Source organism: Zychaea mexicana (assembly GCF_025766255.1).
Source record: "Zychaea mexicana strain RSA 1403 chromosome Unknown BDB00scaffold_139, whole genome shotgun sequence".
NCBI classification, from domain to species: domain Eukaryota; kingdom Fungi; phylum Mucoromycota; class Mucoromycetes; order Mucorales; family Lichtheimiaceae; genus Zychaea; species Zychaea mexicana.
Window position 1 is genome coordinate 35,086 of NW_026516802.1, and position 26,436 is coordinate 61,521.

The window sequence follows — 26,436 nt, forward strand, 5'->3', positions numbered from 1 at the left end:
GGATGCAACAAAACCGTGCTATTGTAAAGCGTGGCACTAATAAACATGAGATTCGACATATACAGAGCAACCTCACGCAAGCACTCGAACGTATCTTGCGGACACACCGATCCACTGCCTATCAATCCAGAATCCAAATCGTTCAAGACCTGTGCCTACTTTCCGGCTGTCTGATGTTCCCTCAGAACCATTTTATCGGTCGTGATAACATCAATGTCAGAAACTATGCTGCGCTTAGTGCATATTATCTCGGTACGCTAACAACTTGATCTAAGACTGATCCTATCACTGGTACTAAACTCTCGCTTCCCCATTCTTTTTTTCCAGAAATGAGCAAAGGTTTGACTATGCGACGTGAAATGCAACGATGCTTAAAGGGAAAACTTGAAGCGCTATCTGGTAAACGTCCTGCAGACAATGACGTGAAATGGCCAGAAAGAATCGAAGACGATCAAGACACGGACAATGACCCTATGGATATTGATTCGATGATGATGCAACCTCCGAGCTTATTTGGCGGATCAAATCTTCCTTGGCTGAAGGGTCATCTGGAATATCTCAGCGATGCATACGATGAAGAACATGATTTGGATGATAGCGAGTTCCAAAAGAAGTTTGTCGACATCATCCCACCACACTGGACCGTATGCTCATTGACAATGGATCCAATCACTGAAGAGTTGTATGTTGTCCGGCTACAAGCTGAAGTAACGCCCACTGTTGTGAAGCTTCCACTACAACGCTCAGGAATACGACCGAACGCCGAAGGCGAGAGTATTGACTATACAAGTGCAGTCGAGGAGCTAAAGCAAATCATCAGCGACAGCGACAAGACTATCAGCAATGCCAAATATCATACCGAAAAGTCCGCTGTCAATGAATGGTGGAAGAAAAGGATGCAGCTCGATCTTCAACTAAAACGTCTCCTAAATACTATAGAAGGTGACTGGTTTGGTGGATTCAAGGTATTGTAAAGTTTGGGCCCTTGTTTTCTTTGATAAATATCATTATATCATGCTCATACCCCTTGATGTAGGGTCTGCTTTGTGGAAACTATCACGAAGATGAAGAAGGTCTGAACAAATTCCAGCGCAAGATCAACCAATTGATGCACAACTTTGTTTATGACTTACCATCGACTGGTGGAGAAAAGGAGAAGTCGCAAAAAACCATGGATATCAACTTGGAAATGTGCCGAGTATTCTTACGTTTGGGTTCTGATCCAAGCAGTCGAGATATCGACGACATAATTTACTTTCTGTTGTCATGTTACACAAGTCATGGTATTGCTGTGGATACTTTCAGAGCGGACCTAGCACAGGTAAAGAAAAGTTACTGTAAAAGTTGGATCATGCTGTCCATATTACGTTTTCATTAACCATAAACCAAAATGATGAACACTGATGGGAATTTTTCATAGCTGAAGGACCAGCTAAGAGAAGAAATGAACCGATACCATGAAGCTGCTTCCGTCAGAGGCATTGAGACCATGGAAATCGTACAAGATAACCATGTTATTTTAATAACCGATAAGCATCTGCATCAGTTGCCGTGGGAGAGTCTGCCTATCCTGCGTCCACAATCGGTATCACGGATACCATGCTTGTCGTTCCTGCGCGACCGGATTATGAGGAATCTGGCGTCTATGGATGATGATGCTGACACATGGTCGGAGGTGACAATCAACTGCAAGAAAACGTGCTATATTCTCAATCCTAGTGGAGACCTTATGCATACCCAGAATGAATTCGAAGCCGCCTTTAAAAGGTACGTTGTTAGTAAGAACATAAAATGTGATCGCCCCACTCTTTAATCCACCTTTTGTAACTCGCCAATACATATAGTATGGATGGATGGCAAGGTTTGATACAAGAGAAACCGCTTGAGCACCGTTGGCAAAGCATGTTAGAGTCTCGAGACCTTTACTTGTAAGGACCCAGAGAAACCTTATGGTATTATTCCATGTTTTTAATGAACGCATATAAATTTGTGTAAAACTATAGGTATTTTGGCCATAGCGCAGGACAATCAATCATCCGCGGTCAAAATATCAAAAAGTTGAAACAGTGTCCCGTGGCAATATTGATGGGCTGCAGCAGCGGTACGCTTATGGACAAGGGCGAATACGATCCTGATGGTTATATCATGAACTATTTGCTCGGTGGAAGGTAAGATTTGGAGATCTATTCAGCAGGACTTTCTAGCCAAGGCGGAGGAGAAAGAGCGAAGGAGTGCATATCATCCAACTTACTTTTGGAATCCTATATAGTCCGGCAGTAGTAGCAAATCTATGGGATGTGACCGACAAGAGTATCGACCAGCTTACTGGGAAAATGCTCAATACATGGGGTTTACTGAAGCAAAACGCAAATAGAAGCACAGTATCGTTGGTAGAAGCCGTGTCGAGTTCCAGGGACGCTTGTACCTTGCCGTATCTGATCGGTGCTGCACCCATTGTCTATGGCGTTCCTGTGTATATTAAGAGTTGATCTTCATGAACAAATAGAAATAGCTTGATAGACGTAGTCTAATAATACTTGTAATATCTATACCACTATATTTGTGCTGTTGTCACTTCCTAAAAAAATTTCACGATATGCACAAATATTCTTACGGTAAAATGAGGAGAGGTAAAGGGCAAGTATAAATTAAGACATTTACATAACTGTGTTCCCAGACAGCATACAACATAGTAATACATATTATTTTAGGCTTTATTAACATGGAAGCTTGGCTGTACAAAATTGTGATATCATTATCAATCACGCTTAGCCTTCTTCTGAGGTCGGGAGGGATTTTTTGCTTCTGATTCTTTGCACCACTTTCAAAATCAAAGCATATCATAGCGGCACCACTCCTCGGACGTGAACATGCTTTTTCAGCAAGCTAACATAGTTTTTATCATGTACTAATAGTTTCAAAAAGAAGTATTTATAAGAGGCTCGGTCAAATATCAGTAGCTTAACCTTTAATATGAAATATCATACCCACTTACTTTTGCTTGTAACGTGAGCGCCAAAATTGGGATGACACCAGAACAAAAAATGAGGGAGGAGTCGTTGAAAACTCGTTTTCATCCGCACATAGTGCGCAACTGGCAGACATGACATGAAAGGCAATCAAGAACTGTCAAGCTCATTCGCATGCCTGATTATAGAAGCTGCTAGTGCCCTGTCCACTTTTGGTGTTAGGCTTGGTGGTACTCTTAACTTACTAGTCTGGTTAAAACCACAGAGTTTCTGACCTTTTCCACTGCTCGTAATGATGTGTTCTTCAGGAGCTTGAAACTATGTAATTGCGCTTCGACGGGCTCTTTCTTTCCGGTCCCCGCGAAGTCGGTGTTCCCACGTTCACTGGCATACTAGACGTTTTCTTTTAATGGTTCAAGGTTCAGGCGAAAACTGTACGTTGTTGTTCAGTTGTGTATAGGTGTTAATGGTATACTGTACATATAGAGAGAGAATGAAGTTCTTAATATAAATAAGCCAAATACAGTAAAGCTTATAATTCAACACCAACAAAGAAATATGATACAGTACAAATCCGATACAACGATCATGAACTGCTGATCCTGGAAAGCGAGAGCACTCGTACTTGCAGCGATCCCGAATAACTCACGGTGTGTCAATAGACACTGCGGCTGAGGTCATTGAGTAATTAGTTGGTGCAGCACATATATAGCGTAACAGCCATTGCTAGTTTTTCGTTTATATGTATGCTCAAGGACTTAATTTACGTGCTAAGAGAATGATAGCTCTCTTCTTGAGTGACAGTGTGACTGGATTGCTTTCTGAATTACACAATACACTGTGCAATTTGTTATCTGTACATCACGATGATCTATTTTGATGCCATTCTTCTCAAATATATTTCTTCCTAAAAGGTGGCTAGCGCATAAGCGGTTGCTTTTGGTAACGCGAAAAATCAGATAGATGCGGTTTTCAGGGACATGTTTCCAGCACTCAACCGTTGGAGTCGGAACTATTCCTATTGGCTGGCGTCTTCGTGCAGCTTCGTATGTTCAATCTGGCGCTATCACCTCCTGTAGTTCCAAACCAGTAATAATTTATATACACTGTGACATACGCCTTTTGTCATCATTTTTATTATAGCATTACTGCACTTGAAGGGGATACATCGACGAGACGCATAGTGCACTGTCCAAGCAAAACATTGGAATATAACATATATGTTGTGGCATGGATTACAACAAAAGATTGGCCTCTCGTACCTTAAGGAAGTATTGGGAAGTTGCTTTGAATTTGGTCGCTTGGAAGTAAGTATTCTTTAACAAAGTTGTAATATTTATCACGCCTGCAAGTGGATTATTGTCCTAGTAAGGGTGCTCCATCACATAGAGAGAAAGATGAGCTATTAAGTTTTCTTGTAAACTTTCATATGTTTCATGTTGAGTACTGTAGTATATCGTTTTTATAGAAGAAAAGGTAGCCAGCAGGTCGCAGAGGCAATGGGAAGGAGCTTTCTTGATAATAAGCCAAGTTGCTATTATGGTACCAATCATTTCTACATGATATAATGTTTGTTAACAGTGCGGATCCAGCTCTAAATGTGAGAGGTTGTGGGCGAAGGGCCGATGCGCTCGGGGAGCTAACCTCGTACTGCTGCTGATACTGGGTACACTTGATCGAAGGGAAGTAATGCCATGTTGATAAATGACATTGCCGAGAAATGCTGTACATGTCGGAAATACAAATACTGTGTGTAGCCAATAGACTAACGTCCTTCTCTTCCTCTTTACATTCACCATAGTAAAGCACACAGAGAGAAAGAGAGCATGTACCGTACGATCTGAAATTTGATTGGTTACTGTTCTTCAAGTGTGGACGATTGTACAAAGAGTGAGAGAAAGAGAGGGTCGAAGTTCCTTTTTTATAGTGCTTTTCTTCCTTTTGTTGCTTTTACTACCTTTTTCCTCTTTTTGCTTGCTTCCTAATGGACAAAACGGTGAATGCTTCACCGCTCGACGCTTTACCTCCTCAGGAAGCAGTTAAGGATATTGCAGGCGTATATTCTAGACTCCAAGCTGTTATCGAGAAGAAGGTTCAAAATGATCCCATGAACCCTGAAGCAAAGTATATTCCTTTACCACCCTCTCTTCCCATGTCACCGAGTTCCTCGTCACCAACTCCATTACGCACCACTCCTCCTATTTCTCCCGGGACAAACAACATTAGCCCTATTCATAGTAGAAACAGATTGTCGACGCCTCGGTCATCGTCGTCCAGCGAAAAGAACAGCAACAGTAACGACGACAAAGACGAAAACGATAACGACAACGACGACAAGGCTCCGTGTTCCTGCCAGGACATTTTGGCCTCTAAAGAATCGACGACCTGTACCCTGTGTAATCGTGACATTCCGGTTATGAAAGCATTGCACAAAGAACGAGAATCACACAAACAAGAGATTCAAGACCTCGAGCAACGAGTGCAGGAAGAACAAACCAGGATTGCTCGACAGCTAGAGGAAATCGAAGCACTCCAGACTGCAGTCAGCGAAGTCGGAAAAAAGCTGGATATAAAGGAGGGCGAATTCCAGGCCTTGCAAAGCGACATGGAAATGCTCAACGACAAGTACGTCGACGAAATCGAGCGCGTGGCCGAGATACAGCATTCAAAAGATATGGTCGAGAATGAATTGGAAGACTTATCTCGACGACTGTTTGAAGAGGCGAACGGCATGGTCGCCAATGAAAAGCGCGAAAAACACAACTTGGAAATTGCCCAGAAGCATCTGGAAAAGCAGCTAACAGAAACGCAAGAACGACTGGCTGCAGAACAGATGCAACTAAAAGAACTGCGTCTGAAGATGGAAGAAATGGCACAGGAGCAACAACAACAACTACAACTACAACAGCAACGGCAATCATCGTCGTCTGTGGCAACGAGTGCTAGAAACAGCTTAACGGCAGCCGATGCAGAGTCAACGTACAGCAATCAAACTGATCCAGAACACCGAGCCGCTCGAGACCTAGCAGCCATCCTTCCATCCAACAACAACAACAACAACAGTAGTAATGATAATATTAGCAATAACAGCAACACGCATATCGTCACCCCATCACCTCCACTCTCCTCGATACCCAGCACGGTCGACCAGATGCTGCTTAATGAATTCGAGGAATTCGTCAAGTTCAGCGCGTCTGTGCCCCTGAAAAAGCTTCAAACGATCTCCTTTCTAAAATTTTGCCAGGCAGAAGACGTCGAGCCTTGCTTGCGCTTTGGTGCCAACGCGCGATTGTCTGCGCGCAAAATTGCAGAGGCCATTGTCATGAACACTTGTTTCATTGAAGAAACGCCGCCTGGATTTGCTGAAGAGCAAGCTCAAAGACCACCTGATATGCCATTACGGATATCCGCCTCCAAGGTGCTTCTATGGGAGCGTATTAGCAATGGAGGAAACACTCAAAACTTTATTGGCGCCTGCCAGGCGTGTGGACGACAAGATCAATACCCGTTACCGTACCGGTTCCGTACATCCTACTTCGACGATTGGGCGTGCATCGATCGCTTCTGTCGCGACCGACTTGTGGCCGTCTGTGAGTTTTATGTGTTTATTCGAAACGTTCGCCAAGGATACTACAGTAGTCGCAGTGTTCACGACCTTTATCGGGAAGCAATGCGTCTACGTTTGCAAATGTTCTATGCCCGGTAAGCACTTGGAAACTAAAAAAAGAGATAGTGTGAGGGTGAAGGGGTAGGAGCCGGGGGATTTGAGCGCGTGTGCTTTTTGCTAATTTAAGGATTGCTCGTTGCTGCTGTATTGTTGTTTCCATATATGCGTAAATATAGAATGGGGGCGTTGCCATGGACCCTTCGTAACTTAGGAGTCAAGACGGATGAACTTGGCAAGGCTACAGCCGTAGCACCGCAAATTCGGATACCACCTTCTGTGAGTGAATCATCACCGTTACCACGTACGAAATCGGTATCAACGACAACAGCGAATGCTGCTGGCTCGCCTAGAAGTGAAAGGTTCGAGCGGGTAGCTCGTCCTACGAGTGTCGATGGCCGTTCATCGCTTCCATTGCCACCACCATCACCATCAGATAAACCCGACATGACTACTAGTGCAGCCGCCGCTGCCGCTGCCGCTACCGTTGTGCTTTCTTGAAGACACTTCTTCTCCTCGGTTTTTTAATCTTCTTCTTCTACTACTATACTACCTATTATTACCTAAATTTACTATATGACCCTTGTCTCCTTTCTTTTATTCCCTTCTTTCTTACCGCTGTACGTATTTTCTCTTGTCATGTGACATACAACACACCCACGATCCATCATCCACTCACACTACGACACACACCATTATTAAAGCTGATATTAAGCCGTTTTGATTTGTTTCTACACAAAAAACTACGCTTATCATAAAATTAATTAGTACTATACTACTATATATCAGAATGTCTGAAAGGAACCTTTATTCAAATGATTGTTCATCTTTGTAGGAGAATTTACTGGAGTATCTGTGACAACAAGGACATCGATGAGCTCAAATATGACGAGCCGAACATGTTGAGATGGTTGACTGTATGATAGAGGGCATAGATGTTTACTCGTTTCTGGTAGCCTGGTTCTTTGGGTATTTTGGCATGATATGCATCGTAAAAATTTGAATCGAATCCACCAAACACTTTCATGATACCCAAATCGGCTTCGCTATGTCCCCAGAACGGTGCAGGATCCAAGATCACAGGGTTATCATTGTCATCTACAGCCCAATTTCCGCTCCATAAATCACCATGGTTAAGTGAAGGGCGGATGTCAAGCCCTTCAAAGTATGTATCTAGCTTATCCAAAAGCTGCTGAGCTGGTTTGTTTAGTTGAGGATAGCGTGATGAGGCTAAATCAAACTGGTATGCAAGTCGTCGGCGCAGAAATTCAATCCAGTCAGGACACCACGTATTGACTTGCGGTGTGGAGCCGATTGTGTTGTCGCATTCGAATCCAAACTGGCCCGGACCCTTGGCGAGATGTAGATCGGCAAGCTGCTCGCCGAGTTTACGTTGAACGCCGGATGCACCGTACTTGCTTCCAAGTGAGATATACTAGAATGAACCACTCTTCTTCGTTAGATCAGAGGCCAACAACTTATTGCTATCATTTACTTATTCATACCCTCAATGATATACCCACCTCCATGGCTAAAAATCCATAATTATCATTATCAAGTGCGCCATACACATAAGGTGTTGGCACTCGAATAGTATGAGTATCATCTAGGGCTTTTAAACCTTTTGCCTCACTTTTTATGATCAAACAAGTGAAAAAAAAGATGTCAGTAATAAAGTATATTATTCTTTTTATTGGCGTGAACAAGCTTATTATTTGCCTTCCAAACATCTCGACCACCTCATCAAGCGTTTGCTTAGGTGACGATTCACAAGTCTTGACAAAGATCTGCTTGCCATTGCTGCTGGTACACAAGTAGGCGTCGCTTATGCAGCCACCACCAATATTTTCAACGCTTTCCAAAACTTCGTCTTTTGCGATTGTGCTTGACTGCTGAAGTTTTTCGGTGACCGTACGTTTAATAGCGTCGGTTAAAGTCATTGTGTAAGTGTTAAAGAAAAAATAAAATAAAATATACGCGTGTGTGTTCCGCATAATTTCGGAAATCTGGTGTTTATGATTGATACATGCATGACGTTCGAAACAATTACTTTAATTGGCCGTCTACAGTGAAATAACGCTACCACTAGCATACTGCTAACTCGCTTTCTAGATAATGGGCATTTTGTTGAAGAGAAATATGTTACAAAGCAGCCTTGCTGTAGCAATTAGGAAGGAAAGAAAAGCAAGAAAGGGATGCTCTCTGACTGAAAGTTGTGATTGAAGAGACGTGCCCAGCTTTGCGACACGGATTGGCTCACGCCAACAAAGATCACTAACTTGAGATAATCCCTGTTGCTGAGCAACAACAACGCTTGTCCTCAGTAAATGAAATTATATAGGAATATCTTTATTAATTGCTTGTCAGCTTCTTGACAACTTCTGCTCTTTAAGAGAACAACGTGAGTGTGGATTATGTAAATAAACGAGTTGGGAACTATCTATGGATACAGACAGCTGCACCGTAGGGCACATTTATAGGTCTTTCTTGGCAAGCTGCACGGACTTGTGACGCAGAATACTCATCTGTTAGGATGATTAGCGTGTGCTGTGCTTATTTCTTTGTGAGCAAAACAATACTTTCTATATTTGTAATTCATTGTTTACACGTGCGAGATTAACGGTTTGTATTGTCGTCAACAGTGCGCAGAAGTGAAATGATGTTGTTTAGGATGATGATGGATCTAAAAGGGCTAAAGAAACATTCTTTGCCATAACCCTCCGACACAGATATTAATAGTGAACCTTTGGGAGAGGTGTCATGTGGAGTAAAGAAGACGTGAAGATCAGCCAAGCACAGTGTCTTGTTTACGCTGGAGATATACAACAATAGATCGTCATTGCTCTTCCTGCTCGGATATCATTTCTATTATATATGCTGTTCTTCCAAATCGACACGTATGGCTCGTAACAAACATCTAAGACAGCGAAACTTGTCAATTAGCGAGTACCCCTCCTAGCAGCACCACAGATCGAAATTTGATACAGTACCGTGCCTTATCCATCAACCAACTCACTTACATATTAAGATTGAAACTTGTGGCCAAATTGATGTTATTGATTGTTTACCACGAAGGCTACAGTTTCCCCAGAAATACCGTTTCTATCTTACCGGGTTATACTGTACTGAGAACAAATCAAGCCGCGAAGCTCTTGCATGCAATCAGTAGAAAAACTACAAAACAACAAGTTAGCGGGTTCATTATCGTTAGAATAAAGAAACTCTCAGCAATCCGTAATGGTAAGGCGTCGGTTCGCTTGTGACCCATAGTATGAATAGAGGAAAACCACATGTATTCGTCCATAGCATCTGCAAAAACGAAGGCTAGATTCGATATATAACATTCTGTAGCTCTTCCCTGGCCCTGAATTTTTGACTTACAGTACTGTGATCGAGATAGAACTTTACTTTGGAACGATATGCAACATGTTGGAGACATATCTAGGTTCTGGAGTAATACAGAATGCAACGTCCCAAAAAAACATAACTTGGCTGTCAGCTCACCGAGAGTTTCATCTCTCGGGTCTAATGGCAGACGTGAAACAACGTTTGGGGCGCATATTGATGGGTTTGGCAACTGCCGCGGTTAGAGATCCATATATGGTATCGGTGAAGTGAATTGCGGGGAATCAAAGAGTTTAGCTGTCAAGCTGTCAAGGGCTATCAAAAAGTATCCCTTTGCTCCAATATCCATCGTAGCAACGACATGCACGTTGTTTTATTATTAGTTTAGCCGGCTTTTTGTAAAGTTACCTAGACAGTCCCTAGTTTCCATGGGAATTACGCATTCCACTCACTCTTACCTAATAAGCGTAATACAGGCACGGAACTTTGGCAGAACCTTTTGGCGTCGAGATTATAGAAATTTTCATCGCCGACACCGATCTAACCCAACTGCAAGTCGCTCTGCGATAAGTCAGATCGACACCAATCGAACCTTCCCCCAACGAAAAAATAGTAGAGGGTCCAGCCAAAAGCATTGGGTTTCTTTTTCTACTTTCTACTTCGCTATCCTCCCCCCCTCTCTCTCTCTCTCTCTCACTGCACACATCAACATGTCCGTCAAGACTCATCCTGTTCCAGCACGCCTTTTGGACTCGTCCCAATGCCCTACGCCACACGTTAACTCGCTTGAGCAGTACAAGGCCATGTGGACCGAGAGTGTCGAACAACCCGAAAAGTTCTTTGGCAATGTATGTAAAAATAGCTCTGTGGGAATCTTTGCGTGAGAAAAAGGAGACGAATGCCAGCTTTGTGATTGACAACTTTTGTATATGTGTGTGACGCTACGATAGTTGGCACGTGAGCTTTTGTCGTGGTCAAAGCCTTTCGAAACAGTCAAGCACGGCAGCTTTGAAACTGGCGACGTTGCCTGGTTCTTGGAAGGTGAACTGAACGTTGCATACAACTGTGTTGACCGCCATGCCTTGAAGAATCCCGACAAGGTTGCCATCATCCACGAAGGCGATGAACCCGACCAGGTCCGCAAGATCACCTATGGCGAACTCTTGCGTCAGGTCAGCGCAATGGCCAACACTTTGAAGAGCTTGGGCATCCGCAAGGGCGACAATGTGGCCATCTATATGCCAATGATACCCGAGACGCTTATTGCTTGTCTCGCTTGTGCCCGTATTGGTGCTGTCCACTCTGTTGTGTTTGCTGGCTTTTCGGCTGAATCGCTACGGGATCGTGTTGTTGATTGCGGTGCCCGTCTCATCCTGACCTCCGATGAAGGTCGTCGTGGTGGCAAGAACATTGCTACCAAGCGTATTGTTGATGATGCTTTGCGCGATCCCAACGCTGCTGCTTTGGTTGAGCACGTCATTGTTCACCGTCGTACAGGCTCCACTGTACCCTGGGAGGAAGGTCGCGATTTGTGGTGGGACGAGGAAATGAGCAAAGCCAGAACCGTCTGTGCCCCTGAGCCCATGAACGCCGAAGATCCTCTTTTCTTGCTGTACACCTCGGGTTCGACTGGCGCACCCAAGGGTATTCTCCACACCACTGGCGGCTACTTGCTTGGTGCTGCCTCCACCGTCAAGTACATTTTCGATGTCCATGAGGACGACATTTATGCTTGTATGGCTGATATTGGATGGGTTACTGGCCACTCATACATTCTCTACGGTCCTTTGGCGCTGGGTGCCACCACTGTGTTGTTCGAGTCGACCCCCACTTACCCCAACCCCTCGCGTTTCTGGGATTTGATCCAAAAGCATAAGGTCACTCAGTTCTATACCGCTCCTACCGCCATCCGTGCTCTCCGTCGTTTGGGTGATCAGTGGCTCAAAGGCTACGACTTGTCTTCCCTCCGCGTCATTGGCTCTGTCGGCGAGCCCATCAACCCCGAAGCCTGGTACTGGTACCACGACAATGTCGGTAAGGGTCAATGCACAGTCGTCGACACCTACTGGCAGACCGAGACTGGTTCGATCATTGTCTCGCCTTTGCCTGGTGCTACTCCCACCAAGCCTGGTTCTGCTACCTTGCCTTTCTTTGGTATCAAGCCCGTCATCCTTGATCCCACGACTGGCAAGGAATTGGAGATCAAGTCCCAAGACGATACGGGTGTGTTGGCTATCTCCCAGCCCTGGCCCTCGATGGCTCGTACCATTTATAACAACCATAACCGCTTCTTGGACACTTATCTCAAGCCTTACCCTGGCGTAAGTATTAATTGTTATCATTTTGTGATGTTGGGCATTTAGCTAAATTGACTCTTTTCGCTTGGCCAGTTTTATTTCACTGGAGATGGCGCCAGTTTAGACGATGAGAAATATATCTATATCCGTGGCCGTGTTGATGGTAAGTTTAACGTGTTCTGGTTTAGTGAGGAACGAGTAACGAATTAACATCACTTGTTTATGTCTTAGATGTCATTAACGTCTCTGGCCATCGTTTGTCTACTGCTGAAATTGAGTCTGCTTTGGTTCACCATGAAACTGTCGCCGAAGCTGCCGTTGTCGGTGGCAACGACGACTTGACTGGTCAGTGCATCCACGCCTTTGTTTCGCTCAAGCCTGGTGTTGAGCAGGCTGAAGGTTTGGAAAAGGAATTGGTTCTTCAAGTGCGCAAGATGATTGGTCCCTTCGCTGGTCCCAAGCGTGTCCACATCGTCAATGACCACCCCAAGACCCGTTCCGGCAAGATTATGCGCCGTATTCTGCGCAAGATTGTCAACGGTGAACAAGACCAGTTGGGCGATATCTCTACTTTGTCTGATCCTAGCGTTGTCGAAGCTTTGATCAAGAGAGTTCACGGTTAAATTTTTCTTTTAATGTATTTAAATAGACAGTTTTCATATCACGATAGATCCGCTATCAACTTTTTGCCTATATTCCGTCACCCTATTTAGTCATCTTTGTTTAATGTACAGTTCTTCCTTATCAACATTTTGTCACTATAACCCACTTTTCCCCTCGTATTATTAATGTCGCTCCTGATGTGGAGTATAAAAGAATATACTTCAATTAGTTTAAATTATTTCATGTGGTCGAACGGATTGTTGGTTCATGGACGGTGAAGTAAAAATAGTCTGCAGACAAGGATTCTCTATATTGTTTTTGTTTTATTTCTTAGCCTTCTTGTCAGGTGTATCTGTTTTTGCATCGCTGGATAAAGATGTTTTGCCACTGATTGCCATGGCTGTCTTGTAACAAATGATATTATTGGTGCTACTGATAACAGCATCTTCTGAGAGCTAAAAGTAAACAGATAGTTAGTTTCATTAAATCAATCTCGCAATTCAACCACCAATGTATCGAATAGAAGCTTTTCACTAAACTTACTCTCATATTGCCCACAGTTTCAGCATAAAGATAGTACTTATCAATTTCGGGATGCAAGATCTTTGCAAATTCTCGTACAGTAGTTCCAGGCCATACAAGAATACAATCTCTGAAAGCACCAGGCTTTTGCGAGTTTGTGGATCCAAAGGTAGAAACACTTTTGACTGGATATACAGGTGATACGCCCAGTAATTCTACAGCTTTTCCTAGTACCTCCTGTACGCCTGTAGACCCATATCGGAACAACACCAAATCTGTTCCGTTTTAACAAGTCATTAATGAAATTGCGTTTTGCCAGTCTCTATATGAACGGACAAACTGTTGTAACTGTTGTTTTACCTTGTACTTTTTCTACACGGCTGTACATTTATAAAAGTCTCATTTAATACACATAGAAGAGCCGTTTCTTCAATTTACTTGAAACTCACTTTTTCAGCTTCCCATCCATTGGTTTTAAATCCGAATCAGGCTATTTAATTCTAGTCAGTAACTAAAAATAATATTAAAAAAGACACACTTCACTTTTAAAAAAAACACAAGACTTACTAAATCTTCCTTTGTCTCTACAATATCCGTTGCGTCTATATATTTTATGTAATTTTGTTTTCGAATTTTTCGCAAAAAGTTTTCTGCGAGTGCACTTGTCAAGACCAGCTTGTTCTAGCTCATTGAATTTAAGTATAAGTCGCACAAGCACTCAAAAGTACACGTCGCAATTTTATGTTTTTACCTGATCGTATCTTCGCATGATCTTTGTGATATTCTTATCTGCATCCGCCATATCAATTTTGTTCAAGGCCTGTCATCATGTAACGAAATCATGTCAGCCGCATATACACATGTGCCGCTAAAATTGGACAAATCAAGCAAATAACTATACGTACCACAACAGTTGGGAAGCGCACATCCATGAAAAAGTCTACCACCTTCTTCACAGTATCCTCATCCCAAGCTTCTAAAGGTTCTTTTATACCACTCTTATCCATTGCTTTTGCCACTACACTTGCAGTTGATCCGTAACCTTATGCCATATGCATTAGCACCAATTCCCTTCCAATCATCTCTTCTTAATAATACAAAGAGGTTACCCGAGAGTTGAATTTGCAACGTATCTACAGTGCTATTTTCTAGGGGCCACATAGTTAGGGATCAGCGTGTTCTTGTAATCATATTGGTAAACTGAACATACTTATAGCAACGTGCCGTCTAACAATGCTGCTCCAGCGTTTCAACAAATTATTCGTGATCCAACTATGAATTTCCAAGCGTAGCCAATTGATGTCGTTGATTGGATCATAGCCCTGAGTTTCTTTGCCATTCTGATCCGTAGTACCACTGACATCCACCACGTGGATCAATGCATGCGCATGTCGCAGATCGTCCAAAAATTGATTACCCAAACCCAGTCCCTGGGACGCACCAGGCACAAGACCTACATTTTTGCACTCAAGGATAAGTCTCTCCATAATTTATACCACCAGTTATCCGATTCAATACAATAAAAGAACAGACCTGCTACATCCATCATTTGGATAGGAACGAACCGAGTACCCTCCACGCATCGACCTAGTGCATATCAGTTAATACTTTGCACGGCTCTCTAATTCGCATATGTTCCTTGGCTTTTATGCGATGCTGATTTCGCTTTCCCTTCTTACCATATCTTGGTCGGCATTGACTCTCTTTGCCGTATTTTTTACACGGACAGTCAACTGGTACATAGCTTACACCATGGTTTGGTTAATAGTCGTGAAGGGGTAGTTACCTATATATGCAGGCCGGTTATACATAATTGCAATCGCGGGTCCACTCGTGCCCGAGATTCCTTCCGTGTATCAACGTTTGACTTACCAACTTTGGCAGTAGCGTCAGAAACTAGGTCAACGTTGAATTGTTGTTTAATTCAGAATTCATAAGAAAAATAAAACTTCAATTTATCACACTCTGTTTCTGTTTCTCGAGGTTACCTGCATTCAAGAATGACGATTTGCCTGCCGATGGTTTACCGACGCATGCAAGTAGGATTTCTTTGACCATGGGTTATAGTAGCAAGCAGCAAGAATAGCTTATATGATAAGCAGCTTCCAAAAAGTCACAATGGCTGATATCATAGTTTCCTTTGACAACAACTCCGGCACTCCGGCGATCTGTGTGTCACTTTCTACTGATGCACGTTGGAAACGATATTCGACAATCTTTTGAAGTGTAGCTTTCTCAAATGTTGTGTTGGTGATATTAAACAGCTGCTTGAATTACAATTATAACTATAAGAAGCCAGTACTTACTACCCTGTCTCAGCATGCCTCAGCAGCTATCAAAATTGCCTGGTGCCCTGGTACGCAAAAGGACAATTAAGAGCGCATATTGCATCCTTGATGTAGTGTATGATGACTCAGTGGAACGTTTCATTAGTCCCGTAAGGCATATACCCTCATAAGCGGACACTGCAGTATGATAGTGTTTACAAGTTTAGCATAAGACAATGCGTTTTCAGGTTGACCCCATTTAAAGGGTTTTTTTTTTAATTTCTCGGAATAAATAATCTTTTGAAATCTCCAGAGACGGTTTAGTGGGACTTGCGACTGTGATTGATTTATGCTGGCAACGAACTCTAAACCTCACACTTCTCACGGGTTCCGCCATTTTCCTCTTTTCTTTCTCTCAAGCACTTTTCTTTGTTTAACTCGTTCACCATGGCAACCATGAAAGCAGTAGTCGTCGAGGAAACTGGCGGTGTCGATAAGTTGCTCTACAAGGACCTTCCCTTTCCCGAGGCTCATGAAGGCACTGTTGTCATCAAGAACCACTTTATAGGTAACGTAAATACAAGTTTGGGCGCTAACGACGAACGAAAACAAAAACCTAAACGATTGGTTTAAATTTGATAACCACGACTATTAGGCATCAACTACATTGATACCTATCACCGTACCGGTCTTTACCCATTGCCTCTTCCATTTGTTCTTGGTCGCGAAAGGTACATTTTCTTTTTACCACTCACTGCAACCACTGTTGATAAATGTTGTCGGGTTGCAACTTGCTTACTAATAGCGGCGATCAATTTCACACAAAAACAGCGCTGGCGAGGTCAGTGCCGTAGGACCTGACGTCAAGGATTTCAAGGTTGGCGATCGTGTTGTCTATATCGGTGGATCGACCTACTCTGAATATACCGAAGCCAAGGTCGGTGCTGTTGAAAAGATTACAAACGACGTGTCATACGAAACAGCAGCTGCTATTGGTATCCAGGCATTGACAGCGTGGACGTTGGTTCGTGAATCTTATCCTGTCAAGAAAGGAGGTATGAGCAAACCTTTATTCCGGATAGATGAGGCGTGTGTGTTGGATTACTAAAGCGCTGGGAGGGTATGTCTCAATTAGTCAATGAGGCTGTGTGGTAGGTAACTCACCACAATCTGTTTTTTTTTCTTAGACCATATTCTCATCCATGCAGCAGCCGGTGGTGTTGGCCTCTTGCTGTGTCAAATGTGCCGCTATCTTGGTGCCACCGTAATTGGCACCGTGAGCACAGCCGAAAAAGCCGCGCTCGCACGCGAAAATGGCGCCGATTACGTGATCAACTATACCACCGAGGATGTCGTCGCCAAGGTGAACGAGATTACCGGTGGTCTGGGTTGCCAAGGTGTGCTAGATGGCGTTGGCAAGTCTACTTGGGATATCTCTTTGCAGTGTGCCCGACGACTCGGATCCGTAATCAGCTTTGGAAATGCTTCGGGTGTAGTTCCTCCTGTAAGAGTCAGAGTTGGTTGGGTCGGGGGGATGTGTGTGTGTGTGTGTGTGTGACCAAACCAGCAACCCAGGTGCATTGACGTACGCGGATGAAAAATGTTTGTTTTATAGATTTCGATCGCGACGTTGGCACAAAAGAATCTCAAGATTATGCGACCCACTTTGTTCAACTACATGACATCGCGTGAAGAATCGCAAAAGTGGTGGGGTGAAGTGTTCGAACTTTTGGCCAAGGGCGTCATCAAGACCCACATCTACAAGATATATGATCTTGCCGATGCAAAGCAGTCTCACATTGATATTGAGAGCCGAAAGACAACTGGCAAACTGTTGTTGAAACCTTAATCTGTGTATTTGTACATCACTTTCATCTGATACTGTACCTTTTTTTTTACCGTTTGTATATGTCTGAGCTATGTTGGCTATGATCAAGGTGTTCACGTCCTGTAAAATGACATTTTGTATTATACTTGGCCTTTTCTATTGACATTCCCTTTCGCCCCAAGCTTTTATCAACTCACAACATCAATTAACAATTATTAAAACTATATTTGCCAATAGTTTGATTGAGCAGGCGTGTACAGAGATATTCTATGATGAGTATTGTCGACTATGTTACTGGTTTCTAACGGGGGTACGGACCACAAATGAGGTGTGTTCAAGACTTCATTCAAGACCAATGCTCCAATATATTCACAGAAAATTGTTAATGGAAGAGCACAGTAATAGAAGCTCTTGGCAACATACACTAGTCAATGTTATATTCGCGATGATTTCTGATCTAACAGCCTTGAAACTAGCATAATAATAAAAATATATCTGCTGAAATCGTTCCTAAAAGCACTATACTTTAACTCTGTTTGATTGATGCTACTAAAAAGTATCCAACATGTCAGCCTCAGACAACTTTGAGCAAATCGTATGAAATTCCCATTTAGATTACAGAGAGGACGTATACCGCAGGCAGACGGCGGGCAGTGTCAAAAGAAATCCGTAAAATTCGAGAGTTTTATTAAATGTCGCGTGTATATGAAAATAGCGATGACTGAAAAGCCTTACTAGAACAATCGTGTCTGTAAAAAGTTGTCTGTGAGAGGTCATGCTTGTTGCCAGGCAACTGTAATTGTTTAATCGATGAATACATGCATCTATAACTGTTATCGCTACTAGCAAACAAGTCTTCCATCACAGAGATTGAACGAATGTAAAGATGGTTTTGCTATGCGAGTGTTCTATCTTCCTCTTTCCTAAGTCATGAAACCAATTAATTTTTGCGTCACAGGATCAATGCGGTACTAAATGAATTGACCTAAGCGTTCAGGATAGCGTTACAACTTTGAAAAGTAGCAAGGATATGGTCGTTTTTTCAACATTAGTGGAGTATACACGCCCCATTCTCTCGCTTAATTATTCACAGGAAGAAAAGGTGCAAGAACGGAAGGTTAACACGATAGACGAGGCTAAAAAAAGTGCAAATACCTTTTTCGGCTCTTTTTCTTTCGGTGAAGAGCGGTAGAATCATCGAACGTCGAGAATCGAGATAAATATATACATTTCACCATATTCAGTCAATTTTCTTGAAATTCTTTTCATGTTATGGTAATTAAGTGGAGACTGCGGTTATCCTCCGCCATCAGGCCGCCGCCGCCACCACCGCCGGCCGCCGTAAACCATGCTTTAATAAAATGTTTGAAAATCACACTATAAGGCCAGAGAGCTCAATAAAGTTCGGTGTGTTTGTATAGCCATCATATTATGCTCAAAATCCGGATGTTCCGGCGGATAGCTTCGACAAAACATACAGCATAATTTTGAGACTTTCTAATTTTACATAGTGATACCAAATCGTTATGACGAAAAAAGCACAAGGCAATGCAACTATTACCATACAACAGGAAGCATAAGCTTGTCATGGACGATAATGGTACGTGTCGCGCTTAATCATCCAAAGGAAAGGTTTGCGCATTGGCCAACAAAGTACATGACTTTATTTTTGTATTCGTGATATAATTCAGGGGTAATTCGTTAATCGTGAGCCATTACAAAAACAGTGTTCTGGAGCATCTTAAAAGATGACTTTGAGCAGCAATTGCTGCTGTGGAGCCAATATAACAGGCTTGTATTAGCAGCTGGTAGCATATGCTACTACTTGGAGGTGGGTAATTTCAAGCATAGTCGGGAAGGCGAAGCGTACAATCGGACCTAATATATCCACATCAGCAGCCTCATCATATTTTTAACTATATACAGCATGCATAATACAGGTTCTTTGTTGGATTGGAATAAGTCTTACTTATAAATTTGCCGGATCGAATGCGCACAAAGTGTATCCAAAAGCCGTGCACAGAGCATACAGAGGTATATTAAACATGCACACAAGAAGAAAAAAAAGCCTCCCCTGTTGAGTAACGTTATCTTTTATGACCTGTTTTGGAAAGCCTAATTTAAGTCCGAAGCTAATTTGCAATATGGAATCTCTGGATGGATCCTCATCTCTTCTCTCTGCGAACTAAAAGAGCTCAGCCTTTATGCAATTAATTTTTCTGAACCGGAGACCATATTGCAACAGCAACAACCTGATTATTACCATGGCATGTTGCCATGGTTACAGCACGCTGAATGTACACCAGTTCATAAAAGGCAAATAAGGCTGTTATCGTCACCCAAAGAGAAAGTGGAGAATTGCACATACAGAGAGCGAGGGAGAGAGAAAGGCTGTTTTTGCTGTTACACAACAGAAAAGAGATTGGCTCGAAATGACAGTCGAACATGTGCTGTATTGCCGCACACCTTTTTTTTTTGTCAATCTGACCAGGAAATGGCATATTCATATGTACGATACATCATAACTTACACACACTCTGTTTGCATTTTACCGGGAACTTGCTCTCGTAAATATTGGTTTCGTAACCCGAGAAAGGGAAATGAAATCGCGTGCAAAGTCTTTCATTTTCTTTTCAGTTTATTGGGTAGCTCTTCTCTTTTCTATTATCGTGGGTTATGTATCATGCAAATGCATCTGGTATTGCCATTACGATAACAACAGCGCCACTGCTATGGAAGGCTGCTCAAATTGCAAGAGAAGGTCTTTATTTATACATGCAACATGGATGATTCGGTAAGACGGATATCTTCTTACGCGCCCATCGTGCTACGCGAGCGGAGTAAGGCTCACGTGTGACCCTGAGGGTGAGAGCAAGGTGGAGCTTTGATGGAAGGTGAAGAAGCGTACAAGGCACAGCAATGGGGGGGGGGCACATCAGCAAAGCCTTCTTTCTCTCGTACGGCAAGGCTGGCTGTAATGCAATTGTGGGTTGTCTGGAAGCCGACTTGATAAAGAAAAAGGAGTCATTTTTCCCTTCCTTCTTTCTCACTTCTTCCTTCTTTCGCTCACACTTCTTCCTCCACCCCTCCATTCCCCTTACCTTTCCTTTCCTTCCTCACATACTATCGAGAGCATACACAATGACTCGCCAATCCACACTCATTGCACTTCTACAACTACTGATCGTCTCATTACTTCCACATTCGCTATTTGCGCTGGACAGCAACGTGAAGAACCTGGTTGTTTTCGGTGATTCCTATTCCGGTAATAATTATTATCATCATGATCAGCAGCAGAGAAGCAACAACAACAATAATAGCAACGACTCACACGCTAACACAATTTCTTAGACCTTGGAAACTTTCATCGATGGACAAACGGCCCTGTCTGGAGCGAAAACGTTGCGGTTGCTTGGAATGCGTCGCTGTACAGCTTTGCATACACCGGTTCGGCATGTGACAACGAGCTATTTCCCAACGTATCGGCTGCAGACCAGATGCCTAGTATCCGCGACCAGATTGAAATGTTCTACAACCTCGACTTGAACTTGGACCCTACCGAAACCGTCTTTGCCGTCTGGGTCGGCATCAACGATATCCAAAAGTCATACCAGCAAAGCCTTGGTAAGTACGAGCAACAGATCCGTTCTACTTGAAAATGTCTCTTGGATGCGTGTATTTACAGGTTATTCACATGAAAAATAAAGGTACGGATGAGTTGCCTGACTTTAAGAATGTTGCCTTGTGCATCGGCCAGCAACTGCGAAACATCCGCAAAGTGTTCCACGCCAGCCGCATCATGGTCTTCAACGTGCCTCCACTGGAACGCATGCCGTTCTTTGCCGACAACGACGAGCACGCGGACAAGGAAGTCTGGGGTCAGGCTGCTGTGGAGCTCAACCGAATGCTGCAGAACGATGTTGTCAGCCTCAACAAGCACCATCATGCGCTTGAACTGGATCTCGTTGACGTGCACAGTCTTTTGTCCGATATCGCTGCCGATCCTCCGATCTTTGGATTCTCGGATGCCACGCATGCCTATCTCGATGCGTGCCAGGGCGCGTGCCAGGACGAAATCAATGACTTTGTCTGGTGGGACCGCACCCACTTGACCGGCGGCGCCCATCATGTCATTGCCAACAGCATCCTGCTTGCTGGCTCGTATGCTCAGTCGACATCGGTGGATATCACCCTGACCAACGTCCAAGCGCTTCTCGAGGATCCCAAATCACGATACCGATCCCCTGTCTACATCCCCCCTCCCAACACGGGTCTCATCGACCAGATTGTCCAAGAGATGACCAAGTCAACACCCTCCACGATCGAAGTACAACAGGACCTCGACGATGAGTACTTGCTTGGAGCGAGCCATTTGCTGAATCGTGTATTTATTTGGTCCACATTGGTTCTGGCTGTGGCTGCCGTGCTGTTTGCATGGAGACGTCAGCAGCAGCATCGTCGAAGCCCTTGTCGATGCCGCAGTGGTGGTGGTCTTTTGGACCCGAGCAGTATCGAATCCCAGCATCGTGGTCGCTACTTTTCTCCCTTCCGTCCCAACAACAGCAATGGCAACAGTGAAATGACCGAGACCAAATAGATCAAAAGGGACCGTCACCACCCGCTCACGCGCTGTTATTACCAACCAAGTACTACTACTACCTCCATCATCACATATACACCACGACCTTACACCGCTCATCCTCATCACCCACCCAGCACCGGCACCATATCTTTTTCTCTTTTTAGTGTTTCATAAAAAAAAAAAAGAAAGAAAAAAAAATACCTTCTCTCGGTCTCCCTCTGTCTCATCGTCATCCTGCCCCTCACAAATCCCACCCTTTCTTGTTGTATTTCTTTCGTCTTTGTCATCATTAGTTTCTTTGTTGTACATCTTCTTCTATAAACTCATCCACAAACGCGCACACACTGTGCCTTCTTCTTGCCAGAGGCAAGTATAATTGTTATTCGTTCCAAAATAAACAGAGCACATCTTCTGTGTGTGGAGATCTATTTGGGAAAGAAGTCAAAGTTGGTGGTGACAATTTGCTATGGAACAAACAAACAAATGTGAGTATACACGGGTCGTATAGCTGTTGGTAAGTGCATGGTTTATTGTACACACAGGTACATCGAGCACCGGAGGCGTTGGTCCGATGACGGGGCCCTTGCAAAGCGTTGACGGGTTATACAAAGTATTGTTTGCATGAATGTTGGTTCTTATTGAGAATGAGGTGCTTCCTGTCCGTGTGTTCCTTGTTATGGATAATCACCGACTCAACCCTGCTCTTTGTTACGCACCTACGCACCTGCATTTGGTTTCTTGGGTGTGATTGCTCATTTGTTCTCTTTGATGCTTCTATTTCCCGTAATGCACAGACACACATCATATGTGTCCGTGCATGATCGTGATGAGGTGAGACCCAAAGAGGTCATTCTTTGGACCCATCTGTTGTTCGCCTGAAATGGTTAATCAGTTTAACATGGATAAAAAAGCGGGCTGTCTGCGCGCGTGCAAGTTGAGATCTACACTCAGCACATACGAACGCTTCCTCATCTACCAACTGCTCCCACTACTGCTACCCGAGAGATCCGCACCTTTGAATCCCGCCGACACTACCTTGCATACAAACAATCATTATGTCGCAGCGTGACAGCGATCATAATCAGGTACAAAACAAGTTCGAGCTTATTTTTATATCTCCTTCACCACCTCCACCACCTACTACACACATACACACATGCTTTCTCTTAAGAATAAGCGCAGAATCCCTGGTATTCTTCAGATTCACCACATTTGGCTCAGTAGAACATAAAAATATTTTTTTATATTGATGCTCAGATGTCGTCCCCAACAATTAAATGGCTAGATCATATAAATACTAACTAGCGATTTTGTTTGTAATCCTGCTACATGTTCATTTAGTCTTCTTCCAATACCCTTACTCCTGCCGCTACTGCTATCACAGCTAGTAAACCGGCTACTACCACCGACACCACCACCGCGATCGACCCTTTTGCCTTTCTCTTTCAACCCATGGCCGATTATGGATGCAGTATTCTCGACGTGCCTCCTGCACAGTTACAGCAGCAACTAGAGAAGTTCGAGGACCCTGTCACACTCGGATCCTACCTGCAAGACCTCACCAACATCTCGTCTCATGTCGAGCACTATCCTACCACCACAATGTCCACTATGGAACTCCTCCACTATTCCTTGCCAGCAGCACCAGAGCCAACAACAGTGACTGGAGCAGAAATGCCAATGTCACTTATGATGGACGATCCCAATAAGGTCACATCCATGTCATCACAGCAGCAGTATCAACAACAACAACAACAACAATTTCAGCCAAATGAAGCTGTGCCATCCATTTCTGCAAGCAACGAAAAAGCCGGCTCTCTTTGCTCCCTGTTGAAGTATTTTCCGGACTTGACCAAATTCATGGGTCACAACTACTTTGAAAGCTTTGTCAAACTGTGGTTCTCTTTTCAAAAGTGTATCTTGCTTGCTCGCAACGCCGAATGCCGGACATGGGTGACACGAGAGCTTTGGTCGATCACAGAACATCTCGATATGACGGTTGAAAAGATCATGAATGAGCGAAAGCAAATGGAACCACAATATCACCAACACGAAGACTGTGAACAGCAAACACCCTTTCTCATTTACGCTCTTCAATCACTCAAGGACCGTGTCGAGGTGATGCACCGTGTCATGCTGATTATTGAAACTGCTCGTATACAGTACAACCAAGATCCCGTCAGTGCTATCATACCGATCCTTCATCGTATTATTGAGAAACGACAGAACGAGAAGCAGCAGCAAGGGTTACTATTGCAACAACAGCAGCTCCACCAATTGCAACAGCAGCATCGATCCAGCGAACAGAAACAAGGACAACAGGTTTCTGACATGATGACGATGATACTGGCCGACAGCACCGGCAGCAGCAGCAGTGGTGGTACTACGTTTATGCAGCAAGATTATCAGCAACAGCAACTACAACAAGGGTCCGCTTTTAATGATCCGACAATGTTTGTACAACCACAGCATGATTACCAACAGCAGATGCAGCATCAGCACCAGCAAGAGTTCTATCAGAATCCGGCCATGGCTGCGATGATGTTACAGAGCAACAACAACCGTAATGTTTACTGCGTTCACCCGTCCACATTAATGCAGCCTTGGCCGACACCGTCTGCAAGTTCAGGGGGGTATACCATCATGCCACCCACTACACCGGAACATCAACAAGAGCAGCTGCTCTTTACCATGAACAATAGCGACTTTACAGCAACCAGCAGCACTATGTCGTCACTCTCATCTTCTTGTTCACTGCCTCCACACGAAGGTTTTGAGTTTCTTCCGTCGTCAGTCGCTTCGATGTCGGCCCATGCAACAGTAAGGACACATCAACCATTCACGCCACCCGATGCTTTCCACGCCATGAAAGCTGATCAGCAACAACAACAACAGCAACTCGATTTGCAACAAGGATTGTCAGCCTTACAAATTAGCGACATTACCAAAGGACAACAATACAACCGCCAACAACAAGATCTCCTGCAAGAGAACGAGCTTGACAACAAGCAAGAGCAACAAGGCAGTACATTATGTTTGGGATCATCAAGCGTAGACGGCGACGAAGAGCAAGATCAAGTCAACGACGACGATGACAAAGACGCTGACTATTGCGAAGAAGAAGAGGGTGAGACGGAATCGGATGATGAAGAGATGGAAGATATAGATGACGACGATGACGATGACTATGTGGAGCCAACATCGGCAGCAGCAAAAGCAAAAGCAGCAACAGCAGCAGCACGTCGTCATAGAAACAACAGCCGTCGTCCCGGCAACAACAACAATAGCAGCCGTTCTACTACTGTTAAAATCGAACCATCATTGTCATCATCCCGTGCCACCATCAGAAAACCAGTACAACAACAACAACAGCAAGCACGTCGTCCACGTGCTCCACGAACCTACACAAGACGCACTGCTACCTCCTATGACGCCGAGACGACCCACTACTTGAAATCCGTGTTCTTTAGCATCTACAGTAAAAAGGACAAGCTGACCAAGGAGCAACGCAAACAAGTTCAAACACACACCGGATTGAAGCCTCGCAACATTACGTACTGGTTCTCCAATCACAAGCGCCGGTTTCAAAACTCATTGTATGTGTTTAAGCAGACGGTGCGTGAAAGCCAAGGCAAGGTCGTGACCTATGATGATTTCTTGAGCTGGCGTCGCCAGCATGGATTGCCTGAAGATGTCCCGGATAGCGAAGTGGCTGACAGTGGAATTAGCTTTGATGAAGGATGCTGGTCATCCCCATCTTCCACCAACAGTAAAAACACCATCAAAAGTGGAGATGAAGAAGAACAAGAACAAGCGTTGTTGTTGGAGGAAGAAGATCAAAAACAACAGAATAGTGACAGCGCGATTTCTTGTTTGCAATCACCGGCTGATGCTACAGCCGCTTAATAATTATTACCAGTTGCATCCTCTACACCCTTCCCATCCATTCACTTATCCTTTAAAAAAACATACTTCCTCTCTTCATAAATCGAAGTATATACAAAAATATAGTAGTAGTACCATTAGTAGTTTATAATAAAAAAAAGTATCTCCGTTTAATAGCAGTAAAAACACTCTTTCTTTTTGTTGCCAGATTTTCGATTTAAGCACTAGCATTAGGATTTTCTTATTGCCTCTAAGCAAAACTGACATACTATATATCAAAAGTAGTAAAAGCAAATGGTAAGTCCAGCTGATGATGTTCAATGGTTTATAGTAGCAGGTGCTTACTGTTTGATGATATACGCATTGATAAAGCGAGTAAATGCGAAGGTCATCATCATGTTCTGCCGATAAGCATTTTTTTTTCTGTTATTGGGGCTCACTTACGTTAAAAGGTTTGTTCTATTGCAGGATTCC

General features: G+C 43.7%; 8 protein-coding genes across 8 annotated transcripts; 6 read left to right on the top strand and 2 right to left on the bottom strand.

Moving 5' to 3' along the window:
• Positions 1-494: 494 nt before the first annotated feature.
• On the top strand, positions 495-2,489 carry BDB00DRAFT_774438 (peptidase family C50-domain-containing protein; the record flags this gene model as incomplete). Its single annotated transcript, XM_053120159.1, has 6 exons — positions 495-965; positions 1,037-1,343; positions 1,479-1,767; positions 1,845-1,928; positions 2,004-2,168; positions 2,270-2,489. 6 exons carry the CDS (start codon positions 495-497, stop codon positions 2,487-2,489), a joined length of 1,536 nt encoding a protein of 511 aa, XP_052973705.1.
• Positions 2,490-4,682: 2,193 nt separating this feature from the next.
• BDB00DRAFT_853906 (uncharacterized protein) lies at positions 4,683-7,407 on the top strand. Its single transcript, XM_053125660.1, has 2 exons — positions 4,683-6,671; positions 6,813-7,407. Exons 1-2 carry the CDS (start codon positions 4,954-4,956, stop codon positions 7,132-7,134), a joined length of 2,040 nt encoding a protein of 679 aa, XP_052973706.1. The 5' UTR covers positions 4,683-4,953; the 3' UTR covers positions 7,135-7,407.
• Positions 7,408-8,601, bottom strand: BDB00DRAFT_942938 (Fructosamine/Ketosamine-3-kinase). Its single transcript, XM_053129419.1, has 3 exons — positions 8,353-8,601; positions 8,157-8,265; positions 7,408-8,068 (listed from the first exon to the last, which is right to left on the bottom strand). The coding sequence occupies exons 1-3, from the start codon at positions 8,571-8,573 to the stop codon at positions 7,475-7,477; spliced, it is 924 nt and encodes a 307-aa protein (XP_052973707.1). The 5' UTR covers positions 8,574-8,601; the 3' UTR covers positions 7,408-7,474.
• A 2,087-nt stretch (positions 8,602-10,688) lies between these two features.
• On the top strand, positions 10,689-12,898 carry BDB00DRAFT_774440 (acyl-activating enzyme; the record flags this gene model as incomplete). Its single annotated transcript, XM_053120161.1, has 4 exons — positions 10,689-10,826; positions 10,929-12,299; positions 12,369-12,438; positions 12,507-12,898. 4 exons carry the CDS (start codon positions 10,689-10,691, stop codon positions 12,896-12,898), a joined length of 1,971 nt encoding a protein of 656 aa, XP_052973708.1.
• A 303-nt stretch (positions 12,899-13,201) lies between these two features.
• Positions 13,202-15,458, bottom strand: BDB00DRAFT_885188 (45.2 kDa GTP-binding protein; the record flags this gene model as incomplete). Its single annotated transcript, XM_053128394.1, has 13 exons — positions 13,202-13,333; positions 13,422-13,675; positions 13,768-13,772; positions 13,850-13,890; positions 13,968-14,081; positions 14,152-14,220; positions 14,306-14,442; positions 14,510-14,548; positions 14,611-14,853; positions 14,934-14,987; positions 15,080-15,144; positions 15,269-15,296; positions 15,389-15,458. 13 exons carry the CDS (start codon positions 15,456-15,458, stop codon positions 13,202-13,204), a joined length of 1,251 nt encoding a protein of 416 aa, XP_052973709.1.
• Positions 15,459-16,114: 656 nt separating this feature from the next.
• Positions 16,115-17,516, top strand: BDB00DRAFT_878538 (uncharacterized protein; the record flags this gene model as incomplete). The annotated part of the gene is made up of 5 exons (XM_053127740.1): positions 16,115-16,235; positions 16,323-16,398; positions 16,499-16,722; positions 16,855-17,171; positions 17,283-17,516. 5 exons carry the CDS (start codon positions 16,115-16,117, stop codon positions 17,514-17,516), a joined length of 972 nt encoding a protein of 323 aa, XP_052973710.1.
• A 3,120-nt stretch (positions 17,517-20,636) lies between these two features.
• BDB00DRAFT_878539 (uncharacterized protein) lies at positions 20,637-22,092 on the top strand (the record flags this gene model as incomplete). Its single annotated transcript, XM_053127741.1, has 3 exons — positions 20,637-20,760; positions 20,847-21,119; positions 21,203-22,092. 3 exons carry the CDS (start codon positions 20,637-20,639, stop codon positions 22,090-22,092), a joined length of 1,287 nt encoding a protein of 428 aa, XP_052973711.1.
• A 1,040-nt stretch (positions 22,093-23,132) lies between these two features.
• Positions 23,133-25,983, top strand: BDB00DRAFT_892083 (uncharacterized protein; the record flags this gene model as incomplete). The annotated part of the gene is made up of 2 exons (XM_053128484.1): positions 23,133-23,162; positions 23,419-25,983. The coding sequence occupies 2 exons, from the start codon at positions 23,133-23,135 to the stop codon at positions 25,981-25,983; spliced, it is 2,595 nt and encodes an 864-aa protein (XP_052973712.1).
• Between the last annotated feature and the right edge of the window lie 453 nt (positions 25,984-26,436).